We start from the raw sequence: 24,290 nt of genomic DNA, 5'->3' as shown, positions 1-24,290 counted from the left end.
GGTAATTAGATTGAAAATTAGGTCATTAGGATGGGCTCTGATACAACGTAACTGGTATCCTTATAAGAGAAAATTAGAACACAAACACAGAAGGAAGAACTTGTGCAGATACAGGGAGAGGGTGGTTACTTATATGCCAAGCAGAGGGGCCTCAGAAGAAACCACAACTTAGTTAACACCTTGATCTCAAACTTCCAGGCTCCAGAATTGTGAAAAAATACATATTCTTGTTTAAGCTACCCAGTCCATGGTAAATTGTTATGGCAGCTGTAGTAAACTAATACACTGCCCTACAAGCAATGCCAAAGGTAGTCCTTCAGTTTAAAATGAAAGTACACAAAACAGTAACAAGAAGCAATAAAAGAAATTAAAAACACGGTAAAGGTAAATACATTGGTAACTATAGAAAATATTATTATAGCTGGGTGCAGTGGCTCACACTTATACTCCTGGCACTCTGGAAGGCCAAAATGGGAGGACTGCTTGAGTCCAGGAGTTTGAGACTAGCCAGGGCAACAAAGGAAGACCCAGTCTCTACAAATAAACAAATTAGCTGGGCATGGTGGCACATGCCTGTGGTTCCAGCTAATTGGGAGGCAGAGGCAGGAGGATCACCTGTGCTTAGGAGGTAAAGGATGCAGTAAGCTGTGATCACAGCACCAGCACCACACTCCAGCCTGGATGACAGAGTAAGACCCTGCCTCCAAAAAAAAAATACTATTATTATATTTTTGTTTTGTTATTCCTCACTTTTCCCCCAAATTATTTAAGAGAAAATGTATCAAACAATAATTATTAAGCTATTGTATTACTATACAATAGCTTGTACATTGTATTATCATTAACATAGCTTCATGTTGTTAGATAATTTGTGATAATAAAAACATAAAGAAGACAAAGCTGTATAGAAGCAGCGTTTTGTATACTATAGAGGCCAAGTTGGTATTAATTCAAACTATGATTGTTATAAATTTGTTATTGTAATATCCAGAGTAATCACTAAGAAAATAACCAAAATTACATAAAGAAAAATAAATGAGAAGGGAATCAAAATGACATACTAGAAAAAAAATCAACTAAACAAAAGAAGGCAGTAATAGAGAAATTGAGACAAAAAAGATATAAGACATATAGAAAACAATTAGCAAATGTCAAATTAAGTCTTTATTGAGCCCAGGAGGCAGAGGTTGCAGTGAGTCGAGATCCACAACTGGTGCTCTGTACGGCTTAGACATCTCTTTTCCAGAATCTACTGCCACACTGCTCTTTATATTTATCGTGTCATCTTGCTTCTGCACATCAAGGAAAACCCTGCTACTTCAGAAATTAATCCATCCATTGACTCTTTTACTGGTATAAGCAACTACATCTTGAGTCTCTCAGTTCAGGAAGCCTCACGTTTGGCCTCTCTCAATGTCATGCTATTGTCACATAAAGGGAGAGCTCTACTGCCTCTGTTACTACCATTATTGCCACTTTGCTCTATGCATCCATCCAGGCTATTGAAATTCTTGACACAGATTACCATAAATTACAATGACATGCAGCAACTAAGAAAGCATACGAGGACAATTTGATTTCCTCTCTTCCAATTCGAATATCCTTTATTTCTTTCTCTTGTCTAATTGCCCTGGCTGGAATTTCCAATACTATGTTGAACAGGAGTGATGCCAGAGGGCATCTTTGTCTTGTGCCAGTTTTCAAAGAGAATGCTTCCAGTTTTTGCCCATTCAGTATGATATTGGCTGTGGGTTTGTCATAAATAGCTCTTATTATTTTGAGATACGTTCAATCAATACCTAGTTTATTGAGTGCTTTTAGCATGAAGGAGTGTTGAATTTTATCAAAGGCCTTTTCTGCATCTATTGAGATAATCAGAATGGGAGAAAATTTTTGCAATCTACCCATCTGACAAAGGGCTAATATCCAGAATCTACAAAGAACTTGAACAAATTTACAAGAAAAAAAAACAACCCCATCAAAAAGTGGGTGAAGGGTTTGAAGAGACACTTCTCTTCTCAAAAGAAGACATTTATGCAACCAACAAACATAAGAAAAAAAAGCTCATCATCCCTGGTCATTAAGAGAAATGCAAATCAAAACCACAATGAGATACCATCTCATGCCAGTTAGAATGGCAATCATTAAAAAGTCAGGAAACAACACATGCTAGAAAGGATGTGGAGAAATAGGAACGCTTTTACACTGTTGGTGGGAGTGTAAATTAGTTCAACCATTGTGAAAGACAGTGTGACAATTCCTCAAGGATCTAGAACCAAAAATACCATTTGACTCAGCAATCCTATTACTGGGTATATACCCAAAGGATTATAAATCATTCTACTGTAAAGACACATGCACGCATATGTTTATTGCAGCATTGTTCACAATAGCAAAGACTTGGAACCAACCCAAATGCCCATCAATGATAGACTGGATAAAGAAAATGTGGCACATGTACACCACGGAATACTATGCAGCCATAAAAAACGATGAGTTCGTGTCCTTTGCAGGGACATGGATAAATCTGGAAACCATAATTCTCAGCAAACTAACACAAGAACAGAAAACCACACAACACATGTTCTCATTCATAAGTGGGAGATGAACAATGAGAACACATGGACACAGGGAGGGGAACATCACACACTGGGGCCTGTCAGGGAGATGGGGGGTAGGGGAGGGATAGCACCAGGAGAAATACCTAATGTAGATGATGGGTTGATAGGTGCAGCAAACCACCATGGCACGTGTATACCTATGTAACAAACCTGCATGTTCTGCACATGTACCCCAGAACTTAAAGTATAATTTTATATATATATATATATATATATATATAACTTTCTGTTTGTCTTTTACTTGGCTGTTTTTCTTTCCTCCAACACTTGTCCAGACAAACGATGATATCTGTGGGGATCCAGAGCTTCCCAGCTTTCCAGATCATGCCACTTTCCAAATGATACATACAAATGCAATTTGGCTGACATATGTGCTCAAATAACTTTATTGTAGTAATTATCACTTCATTGTAAAATAAGTATGTGAAAACTTCCTGATTTTCGAAGTAAACCCGAAGACAAATCTGAGACAGAATTTATATGTGGATAATTTACTAAGGAAGTTCTCCCAGGAGAGACCAGCTAACGAGTGGGAGAAGCAGGATTAGGATCAGGAGGAATCCACACAAGAGTGTGCTCTCAGACACAGTCCCACAGAGAAAATCTGGTGTGTAAGTTGTGCTACAGAGTTGTCCTGACCTGTAACAAGAAGCCGAGCTCACCCTTGCCCACACTGGTGAGGTGCCGGCTAAGGACCACCCTGGGGAAATGTAAATCTCCAGTACTTATATTTACCTTGCCATCTGGGCAAAGCAGTTTCAGTTGGCTGAAGGGCAGCCCACATAAAAAAGAGTTACAAGTGGCACATGTTCAAAGCAAAGGCATAAACAAAGACATGGTGTCCCACCCTCCTGCACCACCCCCACAAAAATATACTAGAAAGGAATCTGAGGGGATCTGGGCAGGGCACCGACATGGTTCGCTACACTGGGTCATCTCAGTCATTGTAAATTAGAAATTTTTACAAAGCAATAAAAAAAAACTCAGCATCTAGTTCACAAACATTATTTGAAATTATACACATATATTTGCTAGCATTGAAAACTCTGGTGCTGCACTCTCATTTGGACCCTGTATTATTTAAGATATAGGATTGCCGTCTACACAGAGACAGAAAATAATAGTGAATTAAGCAAACTTAGAGTCTATTTCTCTCTCACATCAATTTGTGAAGAGGTATGGTAGTTCCATTCTGAAAATTCTTCAAAAGCAAGGCTCATTTTACCTTGTTTCTCTGCTACCTGTATGGCATCAGCCTCATCCTTGTGGACTATGATATGTCAGTATGTCCACACTCCACCCAGCAGAAAAGGGAAAGAAGATAAAACCCCTCCTTTTAATATTCAAGCCAGAAGTAACACATATTATGCTTGCTCGCATGTCATTGGCCATAATTTTATCACATGGCCCTACCTAGAGGTAAAGGAGGTTGAGAAATATAGTCTTTGTTTATACGCCCAGCTAAATTCTGAGGTTTGGTGTTTTATTCTTTTTCTTTCTTTTTTTTTTTTTTTTTTTTTTTTTTGAGATGGTCCGCCCAGGCTGGAGTGCAGTGGTGTGATCTCGGCTCACTGCAACCTCCACCTCTCAGGTTCAAGCAATTCTTTGGCCTCAGCCTCTCAAGTAGCTGGGATTACAGGCATCTGCCACCACGCCTGACTAATTTTTGTGTTTTTAGTGGAGACAGGGTTTCGGCATGTTGGCAAGGCTGGTCTTGAACTCCTGACCTCAGGTGATCCACCCACCTTGGGCTCCCAAAGTGCCGGGATTACAGGCATGAGCCACCATGCCTGGCCTGGTGTTTTTTTCTTTACTAACAAAAAACAGGGAGAGCGTATACTGGAAACAATGAATACTGCCACGTACTCTTGTATAAACTATGCATACTTACGCCAATGTTACTTGGCATAAAAATTTTCTCTTTCACAATTGCTTGTGTAAGCACCAACACATGCAGTTACATAGTGTGTTCACTGAACAATTTACATGACCATAACCGGCAATTCTGCTTATGACATTTTATCTATGATTTAATTAATGCTGACTCCTTGGTCATGAATATAACCTTTAAAATTATTGACTTTATTGAGTAACTTCCAGGAATGTAGGAGCAAAAGCAGGGACTGAGTTTTTAAAGTTTATATTGCATATATAAGAGGGAATTTTTGGAAAGTAGTAAGAATGTAACAAGCAAAATAAGAACAAAAATAAAGTGGATCATAAAAAGTACGGTTTCAAGGAAATTGTTAGGTAACAGAAAGATGAACAGCCAGGCACGGTGGCTCATGCCTGTAATCTCAACATTTTGGGAGATTGAGGCGGGTGGATCATTTGAACCTAGGAGTTTGAGACCAACATGGTGAGACTCTGCCTCTACAAAAAAATTAGTCTGGTGTGGTGGTACATGTCTGTGGTCCCAGCTACTCAGGAGATTGAGGTGGGAGGGTTGCTTGAGCCCAGAAGGCAGAGGCTGCAGCAAGCCATGATCAGTCCACTGCACTCCAACCTGAGTGACAGAGTGAGAAAAAAAAAAAAAAAAAAAAAAAAAGAAGATGTTCACAAGGAAAGGATATTTGCTACAATTCTACAGTGGGCTCATAAATTTATTTTTTAAATAAATTAAATGGAAGTAATAACTGCTTTAAAAGTAGTAATAAAACATATACAACTCACTTTTTTACTTATAAAAATGTTGTCATCCATTGGTTGTTCTTCCAGGCTTCTGTCAATAAAAATTGCAGTATCATTGTCTTCATTCTTTAATTTGTAAAGAACATGCTGAAATTCAACTGCAGATTCCAGAGGCTCAATTCCATAAGAAACATTTTCAAATTGCAGTATTCCTCTGGGAAATTATGAATACAATTTTAAGTGTTTTTAATCAAATCTATATAATGAATTTCTGACAAAATCCAAAAGAAAAAAAATAAAACATTTTGAGTCCAGTATTTTGATCTGAATTCTGTCTTAGAGTTGACTCTGAAGAGACAAAAGATTTCCCAAATCCACAAAACCCATTTTCTATTTTGTTTTTGTATAGTTGTAAGAGCAGCAGAAGTTACTTAATCAATTGCTAGGTGCACAAGTATATAGCATAACAGTAATTGAGTAATTCTATTGTTTTCCAAGTCAGTGTCTCAGAATGGAAAACTCCCTAAGCCCTAAGGAGGAAACCCAATAATTCTTGAAGAGCTCAAGATAATAATATCATTAGAAAAATGAGTATTTTTATGAGTATTAAAAATTATTTGTTTATATATAATTTGCCTCCTCAGTCTGAAGATGATTTCCTTGAGAAAAAGCATCTCTTGTTTATCTTCATATCTCCAACATTAAAACACATGGTGGGTAACATAAATACATTTTCAGTCTAGTATTTTCACCCAAACCTGTCTTAGAGATGACTCTGAGAAGACAAAAGATTTCCCTAATCTACAAAACCAGCTCTCCATTTCACTTTTTTATAGTTATAAAAGCAACAGAAATTACCTAATCAATTGCTAAGTGTGCAAGTATACAGCATTACAGTGATTAATTTCCCTGTTGTCCAAGACAGTGACTGAGCTGTCCTAAACTTAGCTCCTACAACACTTGTAGTCAAACATGTTCAATTGTCTTTTCTGTGATTAAGGAAACATAAGACATAGAGCAAGGTGACTAGGAAATCTAAGCCTTTGGAAAGGTTAGAAATGTCTCTGGTCACTGAGGAAAGTGAGGAGAAATAAGAGAATTGGAAACATGTTCAGAGGGGGATATCATTAAATAATCTCCACATAGGAATCCTCCTTCAGCCCCACACTTAACACAAAGAGAACGAATTCACTGCAGCCAAATATCATAACTAAGGTGTTCTGTAATCAACAATAGAAAACAACCTCAGTCCAGAGCACGTGCTGAGTGTGACCATGGAATCTGGATATCCTTCAATATTTCCTTGATAGTAGCATTGAGTCTAGGAAAGAAAAAAAGTAAAGTAGTTACTTAGGAAGTAACAAAACTTTCTAGTGATTTCCTACTTCTATACTTGATAGAACCTTCTGAATATTTTTCACAGGCTCCGTGATTTATATCAGTACAAGTAAAGTGAAATTCAGAAAAAAAATCTCCCCATAATTGCCACTTACACTATGTTAACTACACTTTATAATAGATTATGACTTGAGATTACTATTTTACACCCTGCTTCCAAAATGTTGTCTCATGTTTTAGGTAAAAATATCTTCCAGTACATAAATTTAGATCCTCAATTAAAAGACAAAGATGATGAATCTGGATTTCTTTAAAAACTCAATTAATATGATGCTAAAAAAGAGTCATAAAAATGCAATGACACAGAAAGATTGAAGGGCTAGATGCCAACACAAACCAAAAGGATCATTCTGAATTTGCACTAAGAGAGGAAATGTGGGCTTTAAGGCCAGAAACATTACTAGAGATAAACAGGGACATTTGGTAATGATAAGCATTTCAATTTGCCAGGAAGACACAAATATTCCAAATTGGCATTCACTTAATAACACAGCTTCAAAATATATAAAGTCACAATTGAAAGAATAGTAAAAATTTAAAAATCTACAGTTATAAAAAAGTTTTTTAAAGTTAATTTCTCTTAGTAACTGATAGATCAAGTGTTCAGAATCTACAGAAGGTTTGGACAACGTGGTTAGTATGACCTAGTTAACATATGCAAAATACTATACCTAAAAACTTTAGAATATATGCTTTCTAAACACTCATGGAACATCTATAAAATAGAAACCATACTCCAGGCCATAAAGCAGGACACAACAGATTACAAAGGAATTAAATTGTATAGAGTTGGTCTCTGAGCACAGTACAATCAAGCTAGAGACACACAGAGTCACAAACATTGTCACAGATGTGAAAATTATATAATTTCCAATATTCAATGGTGCTATAAATTTTATTATAAAGTTAAGATTTCTTATTAACACACTGCTTTATGATGGAATTAAGGGAAGGAAAAGGGAGCAATAAAGCAAAATGATGATCCCATCCAATGTAAGTGAAGCAACATATCTAATTTTTCAGCAAATTTTTATTATATTCCAAGTATGTGCTAGGCACTTTTCTAGGCACTGCTGTTACATCAGTAAATAAAACAGACCAAAAGCCCTGCCCTCGGGATGATTATATTGCACTGGGGAGACAGAAAATAAAGTAAATAAATAAAATATATATGATACATCATATATTGATAACTGCCATGGGAAAAAGGCAAAAAAAGGTAAAGGAAATAGAGTATTAAGAGTAAGAGACCAACTTAAAGTAGGGGTTAGTCAAGGACTAATAGGGTGATTTTCAGTAAAGACCTGAAGGAAATGAGGATGTAAAACATATGGGTCTGTTGGGAAAGAACAAGCATTTGGATACCAGGAGATAGAAAGTATTAAGTCTTTGAAAGGAGAACATAGCTGCTATATTTGTAGAACAACAACGCTGGAACAAAGTGAATGAGGTAGAGAATAACAGGAAATGAGGCCAGAGAGGTAAAATGGAACTAGGTGACTCTGGCTTTCACTCTGTAAGCGGTGGGAGGCCATCCATGGAGGGTTCTGAGCAGAGAAGCAGGGTAATCTGACTATGTCTCAACAGGATCAATATGGTCACCATGTTGACAACTGACTGAGGCTGGGCGCGGTGGCTCACACCTGTAATCCTAGCACTTTGGGAGGCCAAGGCAGGTGGATCACCTGAGGTCAGGGTTTCGAGACAAGCCTGGCCAACATGGTGAAACCCTATCTCTTGATAGCGTTTAGATAGAAAATTAGCTGGGCATGGTGGTGCATGCCTGTAATCCCAAATACTCGGGAGGCTGAGGCAGGAGAATCGCTTGAACCCAGGAGGTGGAGGTTTCAGTGAGCCGAGATTGCACCATTGCACTCTAGCCTGGGCAAAATAAACAAATAAAAACAAAAATAAGTGAATAAAATAAAGGGATAAATAAATAAAATGAAGGGATGGACAAGGTGAGGAAGCAGGGAGATTATTCAGGAAATTATGGCAATGATCCAAACTAGAGATGATGTCTACTTGGAAATGGGTGGTCTCAGTGGATGGAGGCAGAGGAAGAAGGTGGATGCTGGACACTTAGTTTGAAGGGCAGGGTCAATAGGATTTACGGATGTATAAATGACGGATGAGATGAGGAAGAGTTAAGAAAAAAACAAAGAGTTTTTGATCTGTGATTTGTGTTTCATAACATTCGTGTCCACTTTTCTTGTTATTTAATATATATTCTTACAAACAAAATATAAATAAATAATAAATATTTTATTTAACAAAACGTCAATTAAATAAAAAAATAGTGACTATGTTCTTAGCAATGGGAAAGGTGCTAAGTCAATCTAATTTGTCTTTACCAAAACTTCAGGAAACCCTGATCATTAATCAATAAATGTCTTAAATATATCCCCTGTGAATCCTGAGAGCCTTCTGTATAATAAAGCATTTATTTAATGTAAAAAAAATTTTTAAAAACTATAAAACACAGAATTTAAATCTTACCTGAATATCTGAAGAATGAGCATTCATGGATCCTTGATTGTACAAATAAATCATAAAATTATCTGCTAAAAAGTATCTGAATATAAAAAAGAGGAAATTTTTTTAATTATTGTTTTTGAAACATACAAAAACACAGTAAACTTAACACTCTCAGCCAAAATCTGACCCACCCTCTGTTTTGTAAATAAAGGTTTATTGAAACACAGACACACCCATTCACCCACATATTGTCATGGCTCTTTTCATGCTATAAGATGAGAGGTTAACTAGTTTTGACAAAGAACATATGGCCTTCAAAGTCTAAAACATTTACTATCTGAATCTTTAGAGAAAATGTCTGTCAACCTGATATAAAGGTAGTATTTTCTTTTGACATATATTTAATGTTTACTTAAAGCAATATACATTTACTCAAAATAGTTTTCCTACCTTAATGGACTCCTTTTAAGAAGAAAAGAAGAGACTGAAAGAAGAGCATTCTAAAATGTAAAAGACGGCTGGACATGGTGGCTCACACCTGTAATCCCAACACTTTGGGAGGCCAAGGTGGACAGATCACCTGAGGTCAGGAGTTTGAGACCAGCCTGGCCAACATGGTGAAACCCCGTCTCTACTAAAAATACAAAAATTAGTCGGGTGTGGTGGCAGGTGCCTATAATCCTAGCTACTCAGGAGGCTGAGGCGGGAGAATTGCTTGAACCCAAGAGGCAGAGGTTGCAGTGAGTCAAGATCACACCACTGCACTCCAGCCTGGGAGACAGAGCAAGACTCCATCTCAAAAAAAAAAAAAAAAAATTTAATAGACATAAACTGGATGTTGGATTGTAAGAGTTTTCTGTTCTTACATTCTTTCTAAAGCTTTATTACTATGCACATATATTACTTTTATAATGAATTGGAAGAGTATTGCATAAAGGTCATATTCATCTGAGCATATGTACTGAAACGTCCAGTCTAAGTTCAACTTTGGTATTAATCCCTGTACTCATGATGCTATTTTAGTTGTGCTTCCTCACTTCATGTTCACTCTTCAACCCACCATCACTTAATTAGGCCACCCACACTAGCTTCTGTTGGAAAGCCTCCACTCAAACTGATCTCACAAAAATTACTAATGACCTCCTGACTGTCCAATCCAAAAGACAGTATGACATCAAGTAAAAATGCTCTGAAGCAGCCAGGCGGGGTGGCTCACTCCTGTAATCCCAAAACTTAGGGAGGCCGAGGTGGAGGGATTGCTTTGGGCTCAGGAGTTCGAGACCAGCCTGGGTAACAAGGCGAAACCTCATCTCTACCAAAAATACCAAAATTAGCCAGGTGTGGTGGTATGCTCACATGGTCCCAGCTACTTGGGAGGCTGAGGCAACAGGATCACTTGAGCCAGGAGTTCAAGGCTGCAGTGAGCTGAGATCCCACCACTGCTTTCCAACCTGGGTGACAGAGACCCTGTCTCAAAAATAAATAAATAATAAAAATAATTTTAAAATAAATAAAACAAAAAAATAAATAAATAAAATACTCTCAAGTACTTCATACTGTGGACCACATTCCCCTTCTTGAAACCATCTCTTCTTCAGCGATGATAGATACCACTTCCTCCTGATTCTTCTGTCTTTCTACGTTTCTAAGTCCCTTTATTTGGATCCTTCTTTCATCCCTTAAATGTTTCCACGGCATTCAATTCTAGGCTGTTTCTCTTTCTTACCTTTAACATTCACCCCCAGCTGTATAGATTTATCTTGTTCATTTCTGTGGTTTAATTTACTACTTATATAAAAAGGTTGCTTTGAGTATTATAGCTTTGCAATATATTTGAAGTCAGGTAGTGTGATGCCACCAGCTTTGTTCTTTTTGTTCAGTAGTGCTTTGGCTATTCAGGGCCTTTTGGGGTTCCATAGGAATTTTACTATTTCTGTGAAAAATGTCATTGGAATTTTGGTAGGGCTTGCATTGAATTTGTGGATCATTTTGGACAGTATGGACATTTTAACAATATTAACTCTTCCAATCCATGTTCTTTCTATTTATTTGTGTCTTCCTCAATTCCTTTCATCATGTTTTCTAGCTCTCAGTATACAGATTTTTCACCTCCTTGGTTAACTTACTCCTAAGTATTTTATTTTTTGTAGCTATTGTACACGGGGTTGTTTTCTTGATTTCATTTCTGGAAAATTTGTTATTAATGTATAGAAATGCTATGATTTTTGTATGTTGATTTTATATCCCACAACTTCACTGAACTTGTCTATTGGTTCTAACAAATTTTGGTGGAGTCTTTAGGGTCTTCTATAAGTAATCTACATATAAGATCATGTCACCTACAACAGGAACAATTTAACATCTCTCTTTTCCATTAGGATGCCTTTTATTCATTGTTCTTGCCTAATTGCTCTGGCTAGGACTTCCAATACTATGTTAAATAGAAGAGGTGAAAGAAAATAGGCATCCTAATCTTGTTCCTGATATTAGATGAAAAACTTTCAACTTTTTACCACTGAGTATGATGTTAGCTATGGCTTTGTCATATATGACCTTTATTGTGTTAAGGTATATCTCTTCTAGGCCTAATTTGCAAAGAATTTACATCATGAAAGAATGTGGATACTCACACTTCTCTCCCCCATTCTAAACTAAATTAACTGCCATCAGGACATTTCCCCCTGTGGGATATCCCACAAGCACTTCATATCCAGCATCTCCAACAGGGAGCCATAATACCTGACTCAGGTCTGTTCTCATCCTCCCTCTACCCTACCAAATCCCTGCCACCACTATAGTCAATCTGTTACTACATCTTTTTTCTGCCACATCACCATTTCTCAAAAACAGAAAAAGGAAGGCTTGCTTCCAAGATGGCAGAATAGGAACAGCTCTGGTCTGCAGTTCCTAGCAAGATCAACACACAAGAGTGGTGATTTCTGCATTTCCAATGGAGGTACCTGGTTCACCTCACTGGGACTGGATGGACAGTGGGTGCAGCCCACGGAGGGCAAGCTGAACCAGGGCGGGGTGTCATCTCACCTGGGAAGCACAAGGTGTCAGGGGATTTACCTTTCCTAGCCAAGGGAAGCTGTGACAGACTGTACCTGGAGAAACAGTACACTCCTGACCAAATACTGCACTTTTCCCACAGTCTTAGCAACCAGAAGACCAGGAGATACCCTCCCGTGCCTGGCTCAGCAGGTCCCATGCCTATGGAGCCTTTCTCACTGCTAGTGCAGCAGTCTGAGATTGACCTGCAACACTGCAGCTTAATGGGGGGAGGGTCATCTGCCATAACTGAGGCTTGAATAGCCTACAGTGTAAACAAAGTGGCCAGGAAGCACAAACTGGGCAGACCCCACCACAGCTCAGCGAGGCCTACTACCTTTATAGATTCCACCTCTGAGGGCAGGGCATAGTAGAACAAAAGGCAGCAGACAGCTTCTGCAGACTTAAACATCCTGTCTGACAGCTCTGAAGAGAGCAGCAGTTCTCTTAGCACAGCGTTTGAGCTCCAAGAATAGACAGACTGCCTCCTCAAGTGGGTCCCTGATCCCCATGTAGCCTGATGGGGAAACACCTCCCAGTAGGGGCTGACAGACACCTCAAACAAGCAGGTGCCCCTCTGGGATGAAGCTTCCAGAGGAAGGATCGGGCAGCAATATTTGCTGTTCTGCAGCCTCCACTGGTGATACCCAGGCAAACAGGGTCTGGAGTGGACCTACAGCAAACTACAACAGACCTGCAGCTGAGGGGTCTGACTATTAAAAGGAACTAACAAACAGAAAGGAATAGCATCAACATCAACAAAAAGGACATCCACACCAAAACCCCATTTGTAGGTCACCAACATTGAAGACTAAAGGTAGATAAAACCACAAAGATGGGGAGAAACCAGAGCAGAAAAGCTGAAAATTCCAAAAAAACAGAATGCCTCTTCTCCTCCAAAGAATCACAGCTCCTCACCAGCAAGGGAACAAAATTGGACAGAGAATGAGTTTGACAAGTTAACAGAAGTAGGCTTCAGAAGGTCGGTAATAACAAACTTCTCCAAGCTAAAGGAGCATGTTGTAACCCATTGCAAGGAAGCTAAAAACCTTGAAAAAAGGTTAGATGAATGGCTAACTAGAATACACAGTGTAGAGAAGACCTTAAATGACCTGATGGAGCTGAAAACCATGGCACGAGAGCTTCATGATGCATGCACAAGCTTCAATAGCCGATTCGATCAAGTGGAAGAAACCATATCAGTGATTAAAGATCAAATTAATGAAATAAAGTAAGAAGACAAGATTAGAGAAAAAAAGAGTGAAAAGAAACTAACAAAGCCTCCAAGAAATATAGGGACTACGTGAAAAGACCAAATATATGTTTGATTGGTGTACCAGAAAGTGACAGGGAGAATGGAACCAAGATAGAAAACACTCTTCAGGATATTATCCAGGAGAGCTTCCCTAACCTAGCAAGGCAGGCCAACATTCAAATTCAGAAAATACAGAGAACACCACAAAGATATTCCTCAAGAAGAGCAACCCCAAGACACATAATTGTCAGATTCACCAAGGTTGAAATGAAGGAAAAAATGTTAAGGGCAGACAGAGGGAAAGGTCGGCTTACCAGCAAAGGGAAGCCCATCAGACTAACAGCAGATCTCTCGGCAGAAACCCTACAAGCCAGAAGGGAGTGGGGGCCAATATTCAACATTCGTAAAGAAAAGAATTTTCAACCCAGAATCTCATATCCAGCCAAATTGAGCTTCATACGTGAAGGAGAAATAAAATACTCTACAGACAAGCAAATGCTGAGAGATTTTGTCACCACCAGGCCTGCCTTACAAGAGCTCCTGAAGTAAACACTAAACATGGAAAGGAACAGCCGGTACCAACCAATGCAAAAACATGCCAAATGGTAAACATCATCAATGCTATGAAGAAACTGCACCAATTAATGGGAAAAATAACCAGCTAACATCATAATGACAGGATCAAATTGACACATAACAATATTAACCATAAATGTAAATGGACTAAATGCCCCAATTAAAAGACACAGACTGGCAAATTGGATTTAAAGAGTCAAGACCCATCGGTGTGCTGTATTCAGGAAATCCATCTCACACGCCACTTAAAAATGCACATAGGCTCAAAATAAAGGGATGGAGGAAGATCTACCAAGCAAATGGAAAGCAAAAAAAAAGAAAAAGCAGGGGTTGCAATCCTAGTCTCTGATAAAATAGACTTTAAACCAACAAAGATCAAAAGAGACAAAGAAGGCCACTACATAATATTAAAGGGATCAATTCAACAAGAAGAGCTAACTATCCTAAATATATATGCACCCAATACAGGAGCACCCAGATTCATAAAGCAAGTCCTTAGAGACCTACAAAGAGACTTAGACTCCCACACAATAATAATGGGAGACTTTAACACCCCACTGTCAATATTAGACAGATCAAGACAGAAGGTTAACAAGGATATCCAGGACTTGAACTCAGCTCTGGACAAAGCGGACCTAATAGACATCGACAGAACTCTCCACCCCAAATCAACAGTATATACGTTCTTCTCAGCACCACATCGCACTTACTCTAAAATTGACCACATCATTGGTAGTAAAACACTCCTCAGCAAATGTAAAAGAACAGAAATCACAACAAACTGTCTCTCAGACCACAGTGCAATCAAATTAGAACTCAGGATTAAGAAGCTCACTCAAAACCACACAACTACATGAAAACTGAACAATCTGCTCCTGAATGACTACTGGGTTCATAATGAAATGAAGGGAGAAATAAAGATGTTCTTTGAAACCAATGAGAACAAAGACACAACGTACCAGAATCTCTGGAACACATTTAAAGCAGTGTGTAGAGGGAAATTTATAGCACTAAATGCCCACAAGAGAAAGCAGGAAAGATCTAAAATCGACACCCTAACATCACAATTAAAAGAACTAGAGAAGCAAGAGCAAACAAACTCAAAAGCTAGCAGAAGGCAAGAAATAACTAAGATCAGAGCAGAACTGATGGAGATGGAGACACAAAATCCCTTCAAAAAATTAATGAATTCAGGAGCTGGTTTTTTGAAAAGATCAACAAAATTGATAGACCACTAGCAAGACTAATAAAGAAGAAAAGAGAGAAGAATCAAATAGATGCAATAAAAAAGGTGGTAAAGGGGATATCTCCACCAATCCCACAGAAATACAAACTAACATCAGAGAATACTATAAACACCTCTATGCAAATAAACTAGAAAATCTAGAAGAAATGGATAAATTCTATGCAAATAAACTAGAAAATCTAGAAGAAATGGATAAATTCCTGGACACCTGCACCCTCCCAAGACTAAACCAGGAAGAAGTTGAATCTCTGAATAGACCAATAACAGGTTCTGAAATTGAGGCAATAATTAATAGCCTACCAACCAAAAAAAGTCCAGGACCAGACAGATTCATAGCCAAATTCTACCAGAGGTACAAAGAGTAGCTGGTACCATTCCTTATGAAATTATTTCAATCAATAGAAAAAGAGGGAATCCTCCCTGACTCATTTTATGAGGCCAGCATCATCCTGATACCAAAGCCTGGTAGAGACACAACAAAAAAAGGGAATTTTAGGCCAATATCCCTGATGAACATCGATGCGAAAATCCTCAATAAAATACTGGCAAACAGAATCCAGCAGCACATCAAAAAGCTTATCCACCACGATCAACTCAGCTTCATCCCTGGGCTGCAAGGCTGGTTCAACATATGCAAATCAATAAACATAATCCATCATATAAACAGAACCAATGATAAAAACCACATGATGATCTCAATAGATGCAGAAAAGGCCTTTGACAAAATTCAACAGCCCTTCATGCTAAAAACTCTCAATAAACTAAGTATTGATGGAACGTATCTCAAAATAATAAGAGCTATTTATGACAAACCCACAGCCAATATCATAGTGAATGGGCAAAAACGGGAAGCATTCCCTTTGAAAACCCGCACAAGACAAGGATGCCCTCTCTCACCACTCCTATTCAACATACTGTTGGAAGTTCTGGCCAGGGCAATCAGGCAAGAGAAAGAAATAAAGGACATTCAATTAGGAAATGAGGAAGTCAAATTGTCCCTGTTTGCAGATGACATGATTGTATATTTAGAAAACCCCATTGTCTCAGCCCAAAATCTCCTTAAGCTAATAAGTAACTTCAGCAAAGTCTCAGGATACAAAATCAATGTGCGAAAATCACAAGCATTCCTATACACTAATGACAGACAGAGAGCCAAATCATGAGTGAACTCCCATTCACAACCACTACAAAGAGAATAAAATACCCAGGAATCCAACTTACAAGGGATGTGAAGGACCTCTTCAAGGAAAACTACAAACCACTCTTCAACGAAATAAAAGAGGACACAAACAAATGGAAGAACATTCCATGCTCATAGATAGGAAGAATCAATATCGTGAAAATGGCCATACTGCCCAAGGTAATTTATAGATGCAATGCCATCCCCATCAAGCTACAATGACTTTCTTCACAGAATTGGAAAAAACTACTTTAAAGTTCATATGGAACCAAAAAAGAGCCCGCATTGCCAAGACAATCCTAAGCAAAAAGAACAAAGCTGGAGGCATCACACTACCTGACTTCAAACTATACTACAAGGCTACAGTAACCAAAACGGCATGATACTGGTACCAAAACAGAGATATAGACCAATGGAACAGAACAGAGGCCTCAGAAATAACACCACACATCTACAACCATCTGATCTTTGACAAACCTGACAAAAACAAGAAATGGGGAAAGGATTCCCTATTTAATAAATGGTGCTGGGAAAGCTGGCTAGCCGTATGTAGAAAGTTGAAACTCTATCCTTTCCTTACACCATACAAAAAATTAACTCAGGATGGATTAAAGACTTAAATGTAAGACCTAACACCATAAAAACCCTAGAAGAAAACCTAGGCAATACCATTCAGGACATAGGCATGGGCAAAGACTTCACGACTACAACACCAAAAGCAATGGCAACAAAAGCCAAAATAGACAAATGGAATCTAACTAAACTAAAGAGCTTCTGCACAGCAAAAGAAACTATCATCAGAGTGAACAGACAACCTACAGAATGGGAGAAAATCTTTGCAATCTACCCATCTGACAAAGGGCTAATATCCAGAATCTACAAATAACTTAAACAAATTTACAAGAAAAAAAGCAAACAACCCCATGAAAAAGTGGGCAAAGGATATGAACAGACACTTCTCAAAAGAAGACATTTATGCAGCCAACAGACATACGAAAAAATGCTCATCATCACTGGTCATCAGAGAAATGCAAATGAAAACCACAGTGAGATACCATCTCACGCCACTTAGAATGGCAATCTTTAAACAGTCAGGAAACAACAGATGCTGGAGAGGATATGGAGAAATAGCAACCCTTTTACACTGTTGGTGGGAGTGTAAATTAGTTCAACCATTGTGGAAGACAGTGTGGTGATTCCTCAAGGATCTAGAACTAGAAATACCATTTGACCCAGCCATCCCATTACTTGGTATATACCCAAAGGAGTATAAATCATGCTACGATAAAGGCATATGCACACATATGTTTATTGTGGCACTATTCACAATAGTAAAGACTTGGAACCAACCCAAAAGTCCATCAATGCTAGAATAGATAAAGAAAATATGGCATATATACACCATGGAATACTATGCAGCCATAAAAAAGGATGAGTTTATGTCCTTTGCAGGGACATGGATGAAGCTGGAAACCATCATTCTAAGCAAACTATCACAAGGACAGAAAACCAAACACTACATGTTCTCACTCATAGGTCGGAGTTGAACAATGAGAACACATGGACACAGGGCAGGGGACATCACACACCAGGGCCTGTTGGAGGGTGGGGGGCTGGGGGAGGGATAGCTTTAGGAGAAATACCTAATGTAAATGACAAGTTGATGGGCGCAGCAAACCAACATGGCACATGTATACCTATGTAACAAACCTGCACGTTGTGCACATGTACCCTAGAACTTAAAGTGTAATAAAAAAAAAAGAACTAAAAAACACACACACACACACACAAAAAGGAAACTCCCTATCTCTATGTAGTCATAGTTCTGCTTCTCATTATTTTTCATATAAACTACTTGCAGTAGCTTCCTAATGGTCATTAGGCTATCATAATCATTAAGCAGTTAATTTCTCAAAACGATATACACATGCCCTATCCCTCTCCCAAGCTCTGGTCCCTCAATTTCTCAACACTGCTTATAGTCTTAGTAAGATGTTCAAATGCAATGTGAGCTCTCTAACTTTCCTTCATACTCTTCACAAAGATCTTTGCATTATCGTCCACCATATTCTTTTCTCTTCTGCCTAAAAGAGTAAGTTAACCTTTTCTTTGGGAAAATTATTTAGTATCTTACACACAGTAAACCACTTGTTTACACTTTTTTTTTTTTTTTTTGAGACAGTGTCTCACTCTGTCACCCAGGCTGGCGTGCAGTGGCACCATCTCAGCTCACTGCAACCTCTGCCTCCCAGGTTCAAGTGATTCTCCTGCCTCAGCCTCCCGAGTAGCTGGGATTACAGGCACACGCCATCATGCCTGGCTAATTTTTGTATTTTTTAGTAGAGCCGGGGTTTCACCATGTTGGGCAGGCTGGTCTCAAACTCCTGACCTCAGGAGTTTGATCCACCAGCCGCAGCATCCCTAAGTGCTGGGATTACAGACGAGAGCCACCGCGCCCAGCTTGTTTACATCTTTCATCTCTCTTTTCTTCTCCTTAAGAAATTTTCCATCGACCAAAATACTTTGTTTTCTCTTTCTTCAAAAATATTCATGTAAGCCTCTTTTTTCTCTGAGGGATGTTTTTGAAAAAGTCTATAATTGCTACCTCTAGTTTCTCATAATCCACCTCTCTCCAATGCCATGTAGTCTAGTTTTACTAGTTTAGCTGAAGCTGTCCTCTTGAATGCTGCAAATTACTTCCAAGCCAGCCTTTCCCAACTGGGTTTGCATCAGAGAATTAAACCCTATAGAAAATTATTTCAATTATTTAATAATTCCCTGAAGAGTGGCATATAGCTAGGACTATTTTCCATAAACTATTCGCCAGCTCTGCAACACTCTAAGGTCTGTATTAAATCCCTATCCCATATTCCTCATGGTCATCCCACTTCTCTGATAAAACCCTAACTGATATAAACCAGCTACAGATTTACTTATTTTTGTGACATCTGCCCTGATGATATAGGTCCTGCTGGTCCTGCCAACTTAATATCATAAATCAGTCTTCAGGAGATAAGTCCCTGTTTTTTGTCCTAACTCCCATTTACCAAAGAATACTCGAGACATTAAAACCAAAAGTTTAATTAAGTCACAGGAGAGCATCTGTTTACTTAAGACAATTTAAAAAATTAATAACTCCCTGTATTTTTCTCATACTCCATTTTCTATTGCAAGTAAACAGCTTCATAGAAATAAAATAAAATCCAAAACTAAAGAATAAAAATTTACCTTTGTTTAAGGTGCACAGTGTACAGTTTCTCATCTATTGGAATAATATAGGATATTTGTTCCTAGAGAATTCAAAACAACTGAGAGTGAAGACAAATTTAATACAAGAAGCAAAACAACAGTTTTATATCAATTAATCTCTCCAAACAATGCTTAAAACATCTTCATTACATTTCTCAGACTACATGTGATTTAAAATCTGCAACAAAACATCAAAAAATTTAATATTTACTTATTTTATAATGGATTTTTACTATTTCCACACAAATAAACCCAGTCTAAGGATTTACATAGGGTTAACAATCTACCTGTAACTAACCTGTAACCTCTTATGAATGAATAGGTCATGTGCTACACTAAAATACCTATTTAGGTGGCATCATTGGGATAAGAGGATATTCTACATCAGTGAAGCTTACTCTGTCCATCATAAAAATTATTTAACCATTTTCTTAAAAACCCCCTAAGATGTATTGCCTGTTCCCTATATTTTAAACAGAAGATTATGGAACAAAATTTAACATTGTCTTTGATTTTATCTCTACTATTTTCAAGTTAGAATATGAATGACAATAGGTTGGAATATCTGTAGGTCAGTGAACCTCAGTGATGAGATTTTATACAGCAAAAGGGAACACGTGAAAAGCAAGAGTTAGAGAAACAGAGAAAAAATTAGTTAAAACATGTAGAAATGAAAAGGACACAAATATCAAAACACAGAAAAAGGATAAGCATTCCAGGATCTCCGAAAATAAGAAGCAACCAGGGTACCATACAGATCAAAGAAGAATGAGGCAGGTTGTTTCTAGGTCAGAAATGAAACCAGATCGTTAACATTATTGGTGATAACTCAACTTGATATCATGTACCCCACGATATGGTGTCATGAGGAGGGCACCTCATCTCTATGTTAATCTTCCCTAAAATTCACTGAACATGAGAAAATATCAAACAAATCCAAATCAAGGGGTGTTCTACAAAGTACCTGACCTCCCCAGACTGTCAAGGTCATGAAATTCAAGGAAAGACTGAGAAACAGAGCAAAGGAGCCTGGGACGGGGGCATGCTGGGTAGTATCCTGGATTGGATCCCGGAACAAACTGGACAGTAGAAGACAAACTAGTTGAAATCCAGAAATCCAAATAAAGTAGTTTCCTTACTAGTAATGTATCAATATTAATTTCTTGCATTTAATAAATATAATGTATCCATGTGGCTATATAAGAGCTAACATTACAGGAAACTGAGTGAACAGTATATATAGGAATTCTGTAGTCTTTTAGCAATTTTTCTGTATATCTAAAATTATTCCAAATTTTCAGAAGTTTATTTTTAAAAAAGAAAAACCAGACATAAATCGAGAAAAGAAAAGAAGCATAACAGGCATATGGCAAATATAAGGCAGAAGGACCAAAAAGAAAACCCTAATCCTGAAACAACAGGGCATCCTACTTTTTAAATTTGCATTGGCGACACTAGCTCCTTAGTGAGCCTGATCTGAATGTGATAACTGAACACAGATGCTTGAGCATCTTTATCTTTTTTTTTTTTTTTTTTTTTGCGACGGAGTTTCGCTCTTGTTGCTCAGGCTGGGGTGCAATGGCGCCATCTCAGCTCACTGCAACTTCTGCCTCCTGGGTTCAAGTGATTCTCCTGCCTCAGCCTCCCGAGGAGCTGGGATTACAGGCATGCGCCACCACGCCTGGCTAATCTTGTATTTTTAGAAGAGACAGTGTTTCTCCATGCTGGTCAGGCTGGTCTCAAACTCCCAACCTCAGGTGATCTGCCCACCTCGGCCTCCCAAAGTGCTGGGATTACAGGCTTGAGCCACCACACCAGGCCCCATCTTTATCTTTTTTTAAGGTGGATTTGATGTGCAAGCAGTTCTTGGATGAATATTTTTCTCAAACCCAAAACTTAGTAATTATTATTAGTGTCCCAGATAATACTTCGTTTAGCTGTACTTTCACTACAGGAGTTATCATGAAATAGCTTTTATTTGCAGACTATATAGAGAAGTTTAGGTAGATCTTTAAAGAGTGTACAGGAGTTGATTAATGGAGGCCATGAGATAATTTACTAAACAATAATGATAAATTTGTGTTTGCCTCCTCAACAAAGAGGTACCAAAACAGTGAGCACATGTCAAACAGAGAATCTAGGAGAGAAAACTAGAATTCAGCAGGGAAGTGACAGGGAACCTCTGAGGCCTGGAAGGAAAGAGAAGCAAATAAGCAGCTGGCCTAGCCAGGATGGGCTGAGAGCCAGGAGGAAGTCCCCATTCCAGGGAAGAAGCAAGCGAGAGATCTTCCACGGTCCAGGGTCCCACCACGAATGCTCTGCAATACAAGCCACAGGAGAGCCCCTGAGCCTTCACAGACCCTGCCTACCTGCACTCCTGGTGACTGAATTGTTTCAGAGTGGGAATTCACAATGAGTCCCACCCACCCTTCGATACCCAAGCAGAGGCAGCACAGCACCATGTTGAAAGCCCAGCCCCAACAGATTACATCCTGCCCTGGGACCCAACAGCCCCATTTCCACAGCTCTGGAGCCCTGCTGACATCCCCCCATGTCCACCCAGAGGGCTGCAGCAGCGCAATGTCAGCTGGAACAAGTGGGGGAGCTGGGTCCCCAGCACTCTAGCCCACACAATGTCCTACACCCCAGAGAAGGGGCGATGTAGCACATTGGGAAGGCTGCCCCCTGGACAAAGGGAGATGAAGCATGCACTCCCCAGAGCCTGAGAGCCACCTGCCTGGGGCTGCCAGCACTGACAGCAACCTCACGCGCTCCTAGCAGCAGGGACACAGCACAATTGCATGGGCCTTCAGTAAGCCTGAGGACTGGCCCGCCCAAACACAGTCCTTGGGCCTGAGGGCAAGCTCAGGCTACCCAACACCACTGGTGCCTACATGCACTATCCGGGGATCTGATATCTGGCCAGCCCCACCTGCTATCAGCACCAGTGCCCATGCATGCCTCCCAGGAGCCTGGAAAATGGCCCGCCTAGTCTGCCACAACCCCGACCAGTGCCCACCCACGTGCACCAGCCAGGAGCCTGGGAACTGGCTGACCCAGCCTACTGCCACCCCTAATGGTGTTCACATGCACCACCAGACAGCCTGAGGACTGGCCCACTACTGCTACTGCCACTGCTGGTGTCACACACTGCCCAGGGCCCAAGGCCCCATCCACCTGACCTGCCACTGCCACCACTGTGGACTGGCTTGCCTGGTTTCCCCATCCCCAGTAAAGCATCACCACAGTCCCCAGTCACAAACATAGCCTAATCCACTGGGAAACTCACAGACATCACTGATGTTGATTATAGTTGAAGAAATCATATAGATACTACATCTCTGCACATGACAACAATATCTGCTTCTGATGTGAGTCTCAAGAAGCTTCCATCCATGGTGGAAGGAAAAGGGGAGCAGATCACATGGTGAGAGAGGAAGAAAGAGAGATGGAGAGGCACCAGGTCTCAACTAACAGATCAAGAATTCACTAATTACCATGAGGATGGCACCAAGCCATTCATGAGGGACATCATGACCCAAACACCTCCCATGAGGCCCCACCTCCAACACTGGGGTCAAATTTCAACATGAGGTTTGGGAGAACAAACATCCAAACAATAGCATGGTCCGAAAAAAATATTTGAACAAATAATGGCCAAAACCATTCAAAATTTGAGGGAAAACATTAGTCTACACATCTAAAATTTCAGCCAACCTCAAGTAGAAAAAAATACAAGAAGATATACACCAAGATACATCATATTTAATATGTTGAAAGTCAAACATAAAGAGAAAATCTTGAAAATATCAAGAAAAAACTCATCACATACAAGGAAGCTGCATTAATACAATTAGTGGCAGATTGTTCATTTGAAATAATGCAGGCCAGAAGGCAGTGAAGACATAAAAAGTGCTGAAAGAAAAAAAAATCTATCAACTAACAATTTTATATCCAGCAAAATCCGCTTTTAAAATGGTGAAATAAAAGTCCTGTCTTACAAGAAATACTGAAGAAATTAATTTAGGCTAATAGGAAATAACACCAGATGGTAACTCAAAAAGCAGAAATGGTAAATGTGTGAGTTAACATAAAAAGACTTTAATAGTTTTTCTAATTTCTCCTTTCAATGTCTTTAAAAGATATAGCATTGTGAAAAAGCAATAATTATGATGATATATAGTTGGGTTTTAAAAATATGGATGTAATAATGTGACAAGAACAGTACAGAGAAGAAAGAATTCCATTATATTGGAGCAAAGTTTGTATATTTTACCAGAAATAAGTATTAATCTAAAGTAAATCATGATAGTTAAGATATATTGTAATACCTGGATCACCACAAAGAAAATAAGTAGTAAAAATAGCAAAATATTGAGTATAAATTCAACCATATAAATACCTATATTTGATGCAAATGATCTAGAAATCCAAACCAAAAAGCAGAAATAGACTGGTACAATCTATCTATCTCAAAAATAACCTCCAATTGGGCCAGGCGCAGTGGCTCATGCCTGTAATCCCAGCACTTTGGGAGGCCAAGACAGGCGGATCACCTGAGGTTGGGAGTTCGAGATCAGCCTGACCAACATGCAGAAACCCTGT

At 39.0% G+C, this 24,290-nt stretch overlaps 1 protein-coding gene across 6 annotated transcripts in view; it reads right to left on the bottom strand.

Moving 5' to 3' along the window:
* LOC100607260 (disintegrin and metalloproteinase domain-containing protein 32) overlaps positions 1–24,290 on the bottom strand; it is a 166,244-nt gene that overhangs the window by 124,555 nt on the left and 17,399 nt on the right. For 5 of the 6 annotated variants that reach the window (XM_030817161.1, XM_030817162.1, XM_030817165.1 and 2 more), the window contains exons 2-5: positions 19,665–19,726; positions 9,150–9,225; positions 6,497–6,573; positions 5,295–5,466 (exon numbers count right to left, since the gene is read on the bottom strand). In XM_030817161.1, coding sequence (XP_030673021.1) covers positions 5,295–5,466; positions 6,497–6,573; positions 9,150–9,225; positions 19,665–19,726 — 387 coding nt within the window. The remainder of the gene's footprint in view (positions 1–5,294; positions 5,467–6,496; positions 6,574–9,149; positions 9,226–19,664; positions 19,727–24,290) is intronic. The other variant, XM_030817166.1, reaches the window with a different exon arrangement.

The sequence above is a fragment of the Nomascus leucogenys genome, chromosome 8 (assembly GCF_006542625.1).
Source record: "Nomascus leucogenys isolate Asia chromosome 8, Asia_NLE_v1, whole genome shotgun sequence".
Taxonomy (NCBI): Eukaryota; Metazoa; Chordata; class Mammalia; order Primates; family Hylobatidae; genus Nomascus; species Nomascus leucogenys.
This window is presented reverse-complemented; position numbering and strand designations above follow the sequence as displayed.